Below are 12,070 nucleotides of genomic sequence, written 5' to 3'. Positions count from 1 at the left end.
AGAGCCAACAGCAATTTTATTTGTCTTTTACCATGCATGTTCATTCGCGTTTCCTTATGACCAGACTCCGTCTTTGCACATTGCACTTTCTTGTGGCTTTCCCTAAACAGGCGGGTTGGTGCGAGAGCCTAACCCACTGTCCTTGTAATAATTCAGCACATCAGAGCACAATACACTTTATGCTGCTTTGCACACTTTATGAAGACCCAAGGGCACCTTTTATCAAACCTGTTTTAAAGGAAATTTGTCCCTGCTCATACGAGGAGGGTTTAAATTACCTACGGTCACTATCTTCTTCTGTTTTTTTCAGTGCTGTGCTTAACTTCATCAGAATTACTTTTTTAAAAAGGAAAAACTATAAATCCTAAATGAATTTAAGTTTAAGAGATTTTAGGGTATTTTAATTTTTTTTTATCTTGTATAAATGTGTTGCAAAATGGTACGAGCATCTTTTCCCTTTGTACAAAATTTTCTTAAGCGTTTATTATCCTATTATTCTATGTATGTATGTAAACTTGTATGATACTTATGAATCTAATAACGTTTTTTGAACTGATATATCTTCAATTTTCAGATCTATGGGTAGAAGGATGGTCTAGCCCTCTCTTTTCAGATAATAGAGTGAGCATCTCTCAGAAATACCAGAACACATTGGGAAAAACCTCAGAATTAGTACAGGTCAGCTTCATCAGGCAAGGTTGCAGCCTTTCAAAGGCACCTTGGAGGGGTCTTCGGTTCAGGATCTAGTTCTGACAATTCTTCCTTGCATAGTCAATGCCAGTGGCAGGATCCCATCATGGGCTTTGTAAGAGGTCAAGCAGATATGGATCAACTGCTGAGATGGTGCAGACAATGCTGAGATAGATGGAGAAGTGCACTCTAAATAAGTTGCATCTGGACTGACATCTCACTGGATGCAAGACAGTTCTGGGTAAATTCCTTTACTAGTGCAGAGAACCCATTCAACTGAGTTGGTTTGCCTCAGTTCAGAGAAGGTGATAATAGGCTTGCCTTTATGTTCCAGGACTGAAAACTTAGGATTGGGATAACAGGTAAAAGAGAGAAGGAGAAGAGAGATCTATATGTTTTGTGGAGTTTGACAGAAGATCACTCGTGTCATCATTGCTCAGAAGAAAAGTCTATGTGGAGGGGTCATCTTTAACAACATCACCAATCTCCATGATGTAGGCCTCAAGAGGGTGCCTCTAGCTTTCTTGAGGATATTGTGCCAGATATTTTTGGAGATTTTTACCAAAGGCCTTTATCCTCCTGAAGTGCTCCTGAAAGTGCTGATGCTTGCAGGTAGTTTTTCGTTTTGTTGGAAATGCCAGCTGGACTTGAGTTCTCCTGAGAGTTAGAGTGGTGACAAGGATGTCTGGGGGTGGCAAGAGGTGTTTGAGAGAAGGAAGTCCTAGGGAAGAGATCAGCATTGAGAGATTTACAAAAAGATATGTAGCAGGAGTGAAATTGTATAGGTGCATATTACATTCTGGAATAAGTACAGTAACTGTTCTGTGCAGTATGTACTTGTGTCTGGCTCTAAAAATGGAAATCTCAGCATAGTCCATTCCAAGACACATGTTTCTAATAATATCTGAAAAAGCTGTAGGGAGGTACCTCTTCAATAATACAGGAAAAAACGTTTTTTGCATAGGGTGCAATTATTTACTTGGAATTGTGTTAGAAAGCCAACAGTACTTCTCGGTATGGACTTTACCTCCGCCAAGCGCTACATTATGTACAGCGCAGAATCACTTGCTTTAAATCAAAACAACAACAACCTGTTATAGTTCTTAGTAACTCTGACCCCCATGCTAAAACTGTGGCAGCACAGCACGGGACAAGCTATTCCATCCTAGAGTCATTACTTAATCATTTACCATCTTATTGATGAACTGTTGGGTAATACGGTACTAAGCGCTGTATTAACTTTATACTCTAACTTTGCATGGGACTATGAACATGTGTGTACTTTAGTGCTACTTTGCACCTGTTCTTACAGGATGGCTATCCCATTTTTAGAAGGGAATTTTTATCTAAATGTATATACTATTAGATAACTGTTAAATGTTCATGATTGTGATGGGAGCGGTGCAGTACAGTGCAAAATGTCGAATTAATGTTTTTATACATATTGTAATGATTTTAACTATCAAACAATAAAGTATTTCTAGTTACATCTCTATGTCTTAATGTTGGTGGATTTGCATTGATTATCACTTTTGAAATTATGGCTCAAAGACTCACTCATATAGACACTATCCAAGTGGATGGCCACAAAGTTATTGACAGATCCTTGCATAGATTCCCACATACCCTAACATAGCTTCACAGAGACCCACACAAGCCTTCAAGCATGCCCACACAGATCCAAATAGACCCTCCCAAAGCTTCCAAGAGACCCTTGAACAGCTCCTATCAAGCCCTCACTTAGTTCCATAAAGAGCATTAAATAGCTCTCCCGGTAAACATCACTTACAACAAAACTTTTACAACGCACTACCATTACAACGCGGTCATTACAACGCAAACCATTACAACGCATTGCGCTGGGGGGCGCTCTAGGATAGGGAATATATTTAATTTACTATCCAACACCTTCCCTACTATCCACGGGGACTGGAGTTGGAATAGTAAATTAAATAAATCACTATCCAACGCCTAAAAGCACTATGCGTTGTAATGGTATGCGATGTAAAAAACGCGTTGTAAAGGCAGGCGTTGTAATAGCCTGCGTTGTAACGTCATACATCCCCCTCTCCCAGTTCCTGTCACAGCTTGCAGGGGCTGCTTGATTTTTGACAATGAGAGTGTTTAGTCTGCAACTAAACTTCAAAGTGAGGCTCAGAATTAGACACTTGCTGTTATCTTTTTTTTGTATTTTGCATTTGGTACTTCTAAAGACATGGCCATGTGCCTCAAATACTAATCTGTCCATCTATGAATCGTTGATGGGTCTTAATTACAGCAGACTTCGGAGTGTCCAACGTAGACCATCACGTAGCTCTCAAATGGTGCCTGCTTAGCTCACTAGACCCAGTGCACAGCCCACATCATGGCAGTCTTTCCGCTCTGCATTCTGTCACCCTGTGCATTACTAGACATGGTTTTGTACATTTTGTGTTTGGTATCAAGTCACAAATCACACCAGACTGTTCAGTACATTATAACACTAGATTGTATGTTGGTTCAGTTTACTATCCACTGTGTAACAAAAAAGAGTTGTGGGACATTGGAATGCTGCAAGCTCCATTGAAAACAATAAAGTGTCTCAGTGCTAATATTTGCTGGTATAAGCCTTCTGCTCCAACATTCTAATGTGTGTCCGTCTGTTTCTCCTTTTTTAATTACAACATTCTATAATCAATGGGTGGAATGTTCTAATACCCTGATAGCCTTTTGCTTCAGGCCATTTCGGATTTTAAAGGCCATCTCTCACCGAAACGTGGGTTCAAGACCTTTAATAACCAGTATAGCTCTTGGCAGCAGACTATAAGGCTATATTAATCTGCTTTGGCCAACCTAAAAGGAAAATTCGACATTGGTTCATTTCTGAATATTACATTTTGCTGGTGATGACATTGGATCTCTTAGTCAACACTTGTAAGGTATGTTCACTATGTTTCAGTATAAAATCATCATATTGCAAATGCAATGGGAACATATATGCCAATCTGCAGTAGAGTAAGATTGAGAAATGACAGATTGAAAAACCAATAAGGTGCTACAGTCCCTGTCGGATCCTGCACATGTTTTGCCAGAGCTTCCTGACTAATGAGAGATTGATTTTTGCTCTCATGGTAGAGTCAAGGATATACCTAACTTTTGTTCCTTGCACACCTGTAAAATTAATGAATACCAGAAATAAATATCACATAGAATATTTGTAAAAGGCAATCTATGTGTACTTTAATTCTGAACCCATTTCCCTTTCCTAATCAAAACGAGGACCAAGAAAACTAACCAAGAGACAAAAGCTGAGACAGAAGAGCCACTTAGTCTACTAGAGTAAAATAATCCTTTAATATAATGAGTAAAATGATCTCAAAGTATAAAACAAAATTAAAGTAATTTTTAGTGGAGTTTAATGATCTTAATAATTGATTACCCCCAGGTCCCTCCGTCCTCGACACCTTCATAATAACAAGTGGAGATAACCATCTCCTGACAGAAAAAAAGAACAGAGGTATGCTGGGACCCTAATACTGCCCCTCCCACCGGGAGTACATAAGCAGTACTTACCCAGCATCCCGTCTGTTCTTTTTTTCTGTCTTCGACAGAATGGACTGTAATGGTGTGCTGTTGCTGCCTCTGCTCCTGCTGGGCTGGGGTGGCGTGCTTGCTCTTCTCTGCTCCCCCTGCCCGGCTGCCTGGCTTCGCGGGCAGGGGTGCTGTCTCCTGGTGTGGATGTCTTCCGGCCTGCCTGGCTTGCTGGGAGACTTCGTTTCTTCCTGACGAAATTGCCGGTGTTCCGGGGCTCCTTGCCGGCCCTTTGCAGCTGGTGCGCCGCCTCCCGGTTGCTTCCGGGTCGTGGTGCGTGTCTCCCCGAGCTTGGCCGGGTGGGAGACACACTGCTCCTGCTGTTTGGTGGTGCGGAGCTGGATGGATTCCGGAGCCGGCTGTGTGAGTGGGGGCCTTGTTCGTGGTGCTGCGGCCCCCGCTCCGGGTGAGTCCCACTTTGCGGTGTTGACTCTCTGTCTTTGCCCTATGTGCTGCTTCCGATTGGTGTGTTTGGCTGCCTGTGGGTTTCTGTGGTGTTTTGTCCTGCTGCTGGTGCTTTCAGGTTGCGACCCACTCATCCGCCAGGTGTGTGCTGTGACACTCGTGTACGCTGGTGCCTTTGCACTCAGTGTGGTGTCCCCCGCTGGAGCTTGTGTTCCACTTGGTCTCTGGTTCATGCCCCTTGCTTCCGGCGTCCTGGGGCTGCTCAGCTGAGATCCGCCCTGCCTGAGCTTGGACGTGTCACCTGGGCTGTGGTATCTCTAGTTCGGGGGGGACTTGGGGGCAGATGGGTGGAGGCGTGGGACCATGTGGCGATTGACGGGGGTTTGTGGCCGTCTTTCCTGCTCGCCCTACACCCTGTGCTTGGTTCTTTTTTCCTTCGGCTCTTTTTGGGCTGTGTGTTGGGGGGGGGGCTTTGTTCCTGCGGTTGGCCCTCCTCCTTCTGGGGTGTCCCGCTTGCCTCTTCATGGGGGCCTGCACTCTGTGTGTGTGTGGGGTGCTATTCTGCGGTCCTGTGTGCTCCTGGTTTGGGCGATGCTTGTTCTTGGCGTCTGCGGCTGTTTCTGTGCTTGCTGCATGTACTGCTGTGTTGGGTGCGGACATGTGTGTCAGGCCTGTGCACGCCCTGTGCCGTCCAGGGGGGGCCGGGTGGTCTCCGGCGCCTGTTCTTGTGGGCTTCTTCTGCTGTTTGGCTGGGCCTTCTGGGGTCTCTTCCTTTCGGCGCTGTTCTGGAGCTGTGCTTTCTTCCTCATGGGGGCTGGATCTCTTATCCTGCCCCTCCCCGCGTTCCTGGTCTTGGCTGTGGTTTGGCTGGGCCTCGGGGTTTGCCTTCCGGGGGTTTGCTTCCGTGGCCTCCTTCTTGCATGGCTGTTGCTCTCCATGCTCGCGGCGTGGTTGTTCTGTGTGGTGCTCCTCGCTGATGGCCTGCTGCGCCTGGGGGTCCTCCTGGTCTCCCTCGCCGCTGTGCTTCTTGCTTCTGGCTTGGGTGGCCCTGGTTCGCCTTGGTTTGGGGTGCTCCGGGCTGATTTTCTCCTCCTCTGGGATGCCCTGCTGTGTCGCGCTCCCAGGGATGGCCTGTTTTGGGGTTTGGTGCTCTTTTTTCTGCTCTGCCCCTCTGTTGCCTTTTTGTTTTGGCGCTGGCTTCCTTCACCTGGGTTTGGTTCCCTTCTCTGGTGCCTCCTTTGTGTGTTCCTCGCCCTTGGTCTCCGTGTTGGGGGTTTCTGCCTCCTGGCTTCTCCCCTTGGTTCGCTACCTTCTGGTGGTGTCCCTGCTCCTGGCTGTGTTTTGCTTGCTCCTGGGGTTCCCTGTGTTGTGGGGTTTCTCCTGCCTGCTTGCTTCCCCTTGCCCTCTGCTGCTCTTGGACGGCGCTCGCCTTTCGTTTCCTCCGGACGGCGGTCTGTTGGGGTTTCGCTTCTGTTTCCCCTTCTTCCGGTTCCTTTGCAACTCCCAGCCCCCGGGTTGGTGGGGGGTCGGGGTTTTGGCTGGGGGGGGAGTCCTGTTGCCTCCCCTGGGTTCCTGTTTGCCTGCGGCGGGTTTTCCCGCTTTCTTTCTGCCCCTCTGCTCCTCCTTCTGGAGGTGCCTCCTGGGTGGCGGTCGTGGCTTGGCGTTGGTTGTGCGGCTTCTGCCCCCTTTTTTACCGGGTGGCCTTGCCTCCGCTGCGAGCTGCCTTTTGTGTTCTGGCCTGTGCTCCGCTTGCGGTGCGCCTCCGCTTCCTGGCTTCGGCTTGGTTGGTCGGGGTTTGGTCTGCGGGGGCTTCTGGTTCCTGGTGTTTATTTTTTCTCCCGTCCCTTGGGGGGTGCCTGGTCCCTGTTCGGATTTCGGGTGTCCTTCCTGGTGCTCTCGGGGGCGTTCTGCCTGCTCCTGGGTGGTTGGTGCTGCCTTGGCTGTGGCTGTTCTGTTCTCCTTTGCTTCGGTGGCGTGTGCCTTGGGAGTGTTGCCCCGGGGCCTTTTTTGGTCTTGGTTGCTTCTGGGGTCTGGTTGCTTCTGTTCCTTGCCCCTGCTCTGGCTCTCCCTGTGCTTGCTTTTTTGCTTGCTTTGGGTGTTTTCCTGCCTGCTCCTCCGGGTACTGCCTGGGTTCCTGTCTGGTTTGTTCCCGTTGGGGGCCTCCTGTGGGTATGGCCTCTCTGTCGGGGGTTGTGGGGAGCCTGCTCTTCTTGCCCTGGTGCTTCCTCCCTCCGGGTTGTCTTTCCGGTTGGGGTTTTCCCTTCTGGGCGCTGGTGTTCCTGCTACTGCTGTTTGGGCCTGGATGTCTTTTGCTGGTGCTGCGCCCTTGGCGGGGCTCCTGTTTTTTCCCCTCTCCGGGTCTCCTGTTCTCCCGGTTGGTAGCCTGGGGCTGTGCTGCCTTTCTGTGCTCGGTGTCTGCTGGAGCTTTCTGCTCTTGCGTGTTGGTCTTCTTTTGGGCTCTGCGTCCTTGCCTGGGCTCTCTTTGTGTCCTGGCGGGGCGCTCTGCTGTTGGGACCGCACCCTGGTGGGTCCTTCGGGGCCTTATTTCCTGCTGGCGGTTCTTGGCGGTCTTCTTTCGCCTGTGTTGGGCGTTTGTTGGGCCCTTTGCCTCCGGTGGTCTGCGGGCTTCCTGCTCGTTCTGGTTGTCCTCGGGCTGTGCCTCCTGGGCTTCCTGGCTGTTTTGCCTGCTCTGGGGGTGTTCTGCTGTGTGTTTCCTGTTTTTTGTGTCCGGGTTCGGTTCTGCCTCCCTGGTTTTCTCTGGCCTTGGTTCCCGTTGTGGGGCTGTTGGGTGCCCTCCCCCCACCTCTCTCTAGGTGGGGTGTGGTTCCGTGGTGCACTTGCCTCGGTAGGGTTCTCCCTCCTGGCTGCGGGTTGTCTGGGGTCTTCTGCTTGTGGCCCTCTGCTTCCTCTGGCTTCCGCTTTGGCGGTTTTCTCTGTTCTTTTCCACCCTTCTGTGTGGTTCTGGCGGTGGTGTGCTGGGGTTCCCAGTTTCTCCCTGCCCTTTTTGCTGTGCCGTGGGCTCTGCTTGGGCTCGTTCCCGGGTTTTGTTTGGGCCTGCGGGTCCTCCTGCATGGTCGGGTTGCTTGGCTCTGGTCCTGGCTTCCCGGTTGTGCTGGCGTTTGTTGACCTCTTTTTTGAGGTTTGCTTGGCTCCTCTCCGGCGTTGCTGGGTTGGGGCCTTGTGGTGTTGGTCTGGGTGCTGTGCTCCCTGGGCTTTCTTTTTCCTGCTGCTCCTGTCCTTGCTGCCTGGCTTGGGTGTGGGGTTCCTGGGCGTTCCTGTGTTTTCTGGGCGCCTTCTTTATGCTGCCCTCTGTACTTCGTTGGGCGGCTGCTGGGGTTTCCCGGTTGCTCGGTGCTCCCCTTCTGCCTTGTGTTCCCTCCCTTTGGGGTTGGGGTTTTCTGGGCTTGGGGTCAGTTTCTCTGTTTCCGACCTGGTTTTCTTTTCTTTGTTGGGGTTTCCGGTCTTGTTGGCCTTTCCTTGTTTGGTGGGCTTTTGACTGGGTTGTGGGGTTCTTCCCCGTCCCTGTCTTTTGGGCCGGGTTCTCGGTCCTGTTCGGCTCCTGGGTGCTTGTTGCTTCCTGGGCCTTCTCGGCTGGTTTTTCTCCTCGGCTCTCTTGGGCTCGAGTCCTTTCTTTTTGGGAGTTTGGCCGTGTTTTCGGCCCTGTGCTTCTCCTTCCTTTTGGGCTGGGTGCTTGTGCCTGCGCTCTGTTGGCCTTGTCTTTCTTTGGCTTCTTCAGGTTGTCTCGTCTTCCTGGTGGGTCTGCCTGGTCCTGTGTCCCTTCCTGCTGGTTCTGGCCTTGGCGGTCTTCTCCGGTGGGTTGTTTTGGCTGGTTTTGGTGTCCTGGTCCGGGTTCCGGTTGCTGGTTTCTCTGGTTGGCGGCCTCCTTTCCGTGCCGCCCTGGCCTTTTCTTTGTCTCCGGTCCTTGTCCCTGTTGTCCTGTTCTGGGTTGCGGGCCGGGTGTTTCCTGCGGTCTTCCTTTCCTCCTTCTCGGTGCTCCCTTGGGTGGCTGCTTTTGTTGTGGTTTCCTGGGTGTGCTTGTGCGTGCGGAAGGCCGGGTTTTCTGCTTTGGTATTCTCCACTTGTTATTATGAAGGTGTCGAGGACGGAGGGACCTGGGGGTAATGTCCTTTTACTTACCGGTAATCTTCATTACTCCGGGTCCCGTAGTCCTCGATACCTTCATACGCCCCTCCCTCCCTCCCGGGCGGCCGGCCTTCCTGTCTGGGCTTGGTTGTACAGACGGGATGCTGGGTAAGTACTGCTTAAGTACTCCCGGTGGGAGGGGCAGTATTAGGGTCCCAGCATACCTCTGTTCTTTTTTTCTGTCAGGAGATGGTTATCTCCACTTGTTATTATGAAGGTGTTGAGGACTACGGGACCCGGAGTAATGAAGATTACCGGTAAGTAATAGGACATTGCATTAAAAATATGAGTTGGTGTTACCTCACAGGCACTCACTATTTGCATGACCTGCCAGTTGCAAATTGACCACAATAGACATGTCATACTGGAGACTTGGCCCTCATTACAAGTGGCACTGTTAATTGTGATAAATACGGTAACCCATGTTGCAATTAGGAGTTGGTGGCAAACCAAAACCCTGCCCTTTCCCCTAGTAAATTTCAGCTGGTCAAACCTCAAAATGTAATCCATTAATTATTGTGACATGCAGATTTGGTGCATTGAGCACCAAAATCCAAATGTCTGCCCTCCCAGGGACAAACTGCCAATTGTGAATTATTTATAGGACCTGATAAATCGTATTGGGTCGAAAAACTGAGCCATTCGTAATGATGACTTAAGGTGCGAAGTGACAGTGTGTCAATTGTTGAACACGTTTAACTGCGTTAAACACATGCTCGTCATATAATTAGCTGCAGTTTTCACACACGCCTGTTTCAATGGTTCCTGGGCATTGTGCTGGTGCTTTGGGGTACGTGGGTGCTCCGAAAATGGCCAAATTAAAGAATACAAATCTTAGCGTTGCAAATTGTCCATGCCAGGTTTTCCTTCCAACCCTCTCAGAGCTTGAAGCCTGCAACTGCAGGCAGTTCTAGTGAGCGCAGCAGTCAGGAGCACACACGCTGAAGCATTTGGCGCCAGAGCAACGTGGGGTGATCCAAATGCTGCCGTAAGAACAGCCGCGAGCCTTTTTTGCACCCCCATTTTGCATGCACCTGGGACTGCTTGGCCTTAATTCTCGCCTTTGCAGTCTTGCACCCCGACTGGATTTGGATGCAATGCTCAGGGGAATTATGCCGTTTTAATCTGGACTCATTCACATAATCCGGGGGCTCCTGCAGTCCAGGGAAGGCATGTCATGATGTCAGTGGCATGTAGGACTGGCCAGGGAAGCAATGCCCTGCCCTCTTGTCGTCAATACTGCTCCCTGGATGTCCCACTGCCCCTACACACCAACCTCGCTCAGGAGTAAACGCTCGCGTTGTTACCTTTTATGTGCTTTGTGCACATGGCTGGGGGCGAGCTGTGAAACTACGAGGGTGACAGCTGCCTTTTGTGGATTATAGCCACGCTCTCGCTGGAACTCATCTGGATTGTGCAAGAGGGAAAAAGTGTGTGCATCTGTGCCTCTTGGAAATCTGGCACTAGGCGGTGGGTTCCCCTATGCCACGGAGAGAAGGCATAATGCCCGGCAGGCTGTGAAGGGAATAGCAAGAGCGCGTGAAGACATGACAAAAATGAATCTGGATATAAAGCAGTGATATTCAAGGGGGGCGATGGTGCCGAGACTGGGAAAATATCTGGTAACAGACCACGGAGAGGGGGGAAAGAGCGAGTGGCTGGGGTTCCTGGAAAAAAAATACACGGCGCGTCAGTCACGTTTACACGGATGGCAGTTTTCCTAGGAGTGGGAATGCAATGTGAGCCTGGCAGTGTTGGGAGGCGACTATTTTAATGGAGTTTGAGGCACCCCCGAGCACTGGCGCGTCCCCGAGAGTGATGCGAGGAAAGCCCTGTGCTCCCTGAGCAGGAATTCTGTGACAGGCTGTCTGTGGAGGTTCAGCACCCGGCGCATGGACAGCGGCCGGGCGGTCCCTCCTCCGCCGCTCGAGCTGCCCAGGGAGATGTAGCGGATGCTTCTTTTAAATGAGTTTGCCATTCCCTCTTACGATCATGCTTTATTTCCAGATGGTGATCATGGCCGGGACCGTCATGCTGGCTTATTATTTCGAATACACGGACACGTTCACTGTCAACGTCCAGGGCTTCTTCTGCTACGACAGCTCGTACACCAAGCCCTACCCGGGTCCGGACGAGAACAGCGACATCCCGCCGGCCCTGCTCCTCTCCCTGGTGGCCGGGGTTCCCGTGCTCGTGGTAAGACCTCCCTCACTCTCTCTCTCTATCTGCTTTCCACCGCCTTTTTGAGTGCCTTCCTTCAGCAGCAATAATGTGTTAATGAAATGCCCGGGTGAATTGTGCCTTTCTTCATTTTATTTTCCTCAAAGAAACTTACCGCCAAGTGCTCCCAGGGGGCAGTTCGTCTTCCACGAGGATCTCCTCAGAATATGGAGGGCAGAGGGCACACAGTGGGGATGTAAAGCGGAGGGGTGTTTATTGTTCGGTGCCTGTAGGGCAAGGTTTCAGCTCCTGCAGGAAAATGTGCCTGAGGAAGGTGTCGGATACAATTGTTTGACATTCTATGTGCTCTGATTGTCTGTGCAGGGAGAGATAATGTACTGCCCAGCTTGAGGGATGCTTTTGTGACAATGACACCCCCCCCCGCCTCCTCCGGCTCCTATATGCGAGAGGCTCCTATGCATGTATGACAATTAGCGTCGTTCCACAGGGGCAGTCAGTCACAGGGCTTGCACACGTTTCCTTTGTGGCTTCCCCCCCTCCACCGATGTGAACAGAAGGGGCATTTCACGTTTATTTCAGAAGCCTGTAATTAAAATGTAGGAGCGATACCTTGGAAAAGTATTTCTAGTTGGTGTTTTTCAAGAGCAGTGGTATTGCACTGGTACGGCGTCTCCCCGATTACTGTGTTTTAACCACTGTTCAGTCGTGATGCTCGTGCCTTAGCCCCCATTTCTGTCGGTATTGGCACCGCGTCAGATTCTGTTGACCTTTTGTGGGTGAAACCATTTAATACAGCATGTGTTTTATGTGTTTCACGTGAAAGCATTGAAAAAGAACGCAAACGTCAAGAGGTCTAAATAAATATGAATAATCTATTCAACAGATGTATGTGATATAGAAAATACTTGTTTTGTTTGAGGATGCTGTAAGCTCATCCTTCAAACATCACTAGCACCCCGAGGTGGTATTGAAACACTGGTTATGTCATTTCCTTAACAAATGAAAACGTTCCTTTGAATGGAATGCGTAAAACAGAGGTGTCTATCTATCTATCTATCTATCTATCTATCTATCTATCTAT

General features: G+C 50.0%; 1 protein-coding gene across 1 annotated transcript in view; it reads left to right on the top strand.

Moving 5' to 3' along the window:
* The first annotated feature begins 9,783 nt into the window (after positions 1-9,783).
* PLPPR5 (phospholipid phosphatase related 5) overlaps positions 9,784-12,070 on the top strand; it is a 671,585-nt gene continuing 669,298 nt past the window's right edge. The window contains exon 1 of the mRNA XM_078644256.1: positions 9,784-11,004. Coding sequence (XP_078500382.1) covers positions 10,774-11,004 — 231 coding nt within the window. The 5' untranslated portion in view covers positions 9,784-10,773. The remainder of the gene's footprint in view (positions 11,005-12,070) is intronic.

Source organism: Lissotriton helveticus, chromosome 1_1 (genome assembly GCF_964261635.1).
Source record: "Lissotriton helveticus chromosome 1_1, aLisHel1.1, whole genome shotgun sequence".
NCBI classification, from domain to species: domain Eukaryota; kingdom Metazoa; phylum Chordata; class Amphibia; order Caudata; family Salamandridae; genus Lissotriton; species Lissotriton helveticus.
The sequence above is the reverse complement of the archived record's forward strand: the minus strand, read 5'-3'. Positions and strand labels throughout refer to the sequence as shown.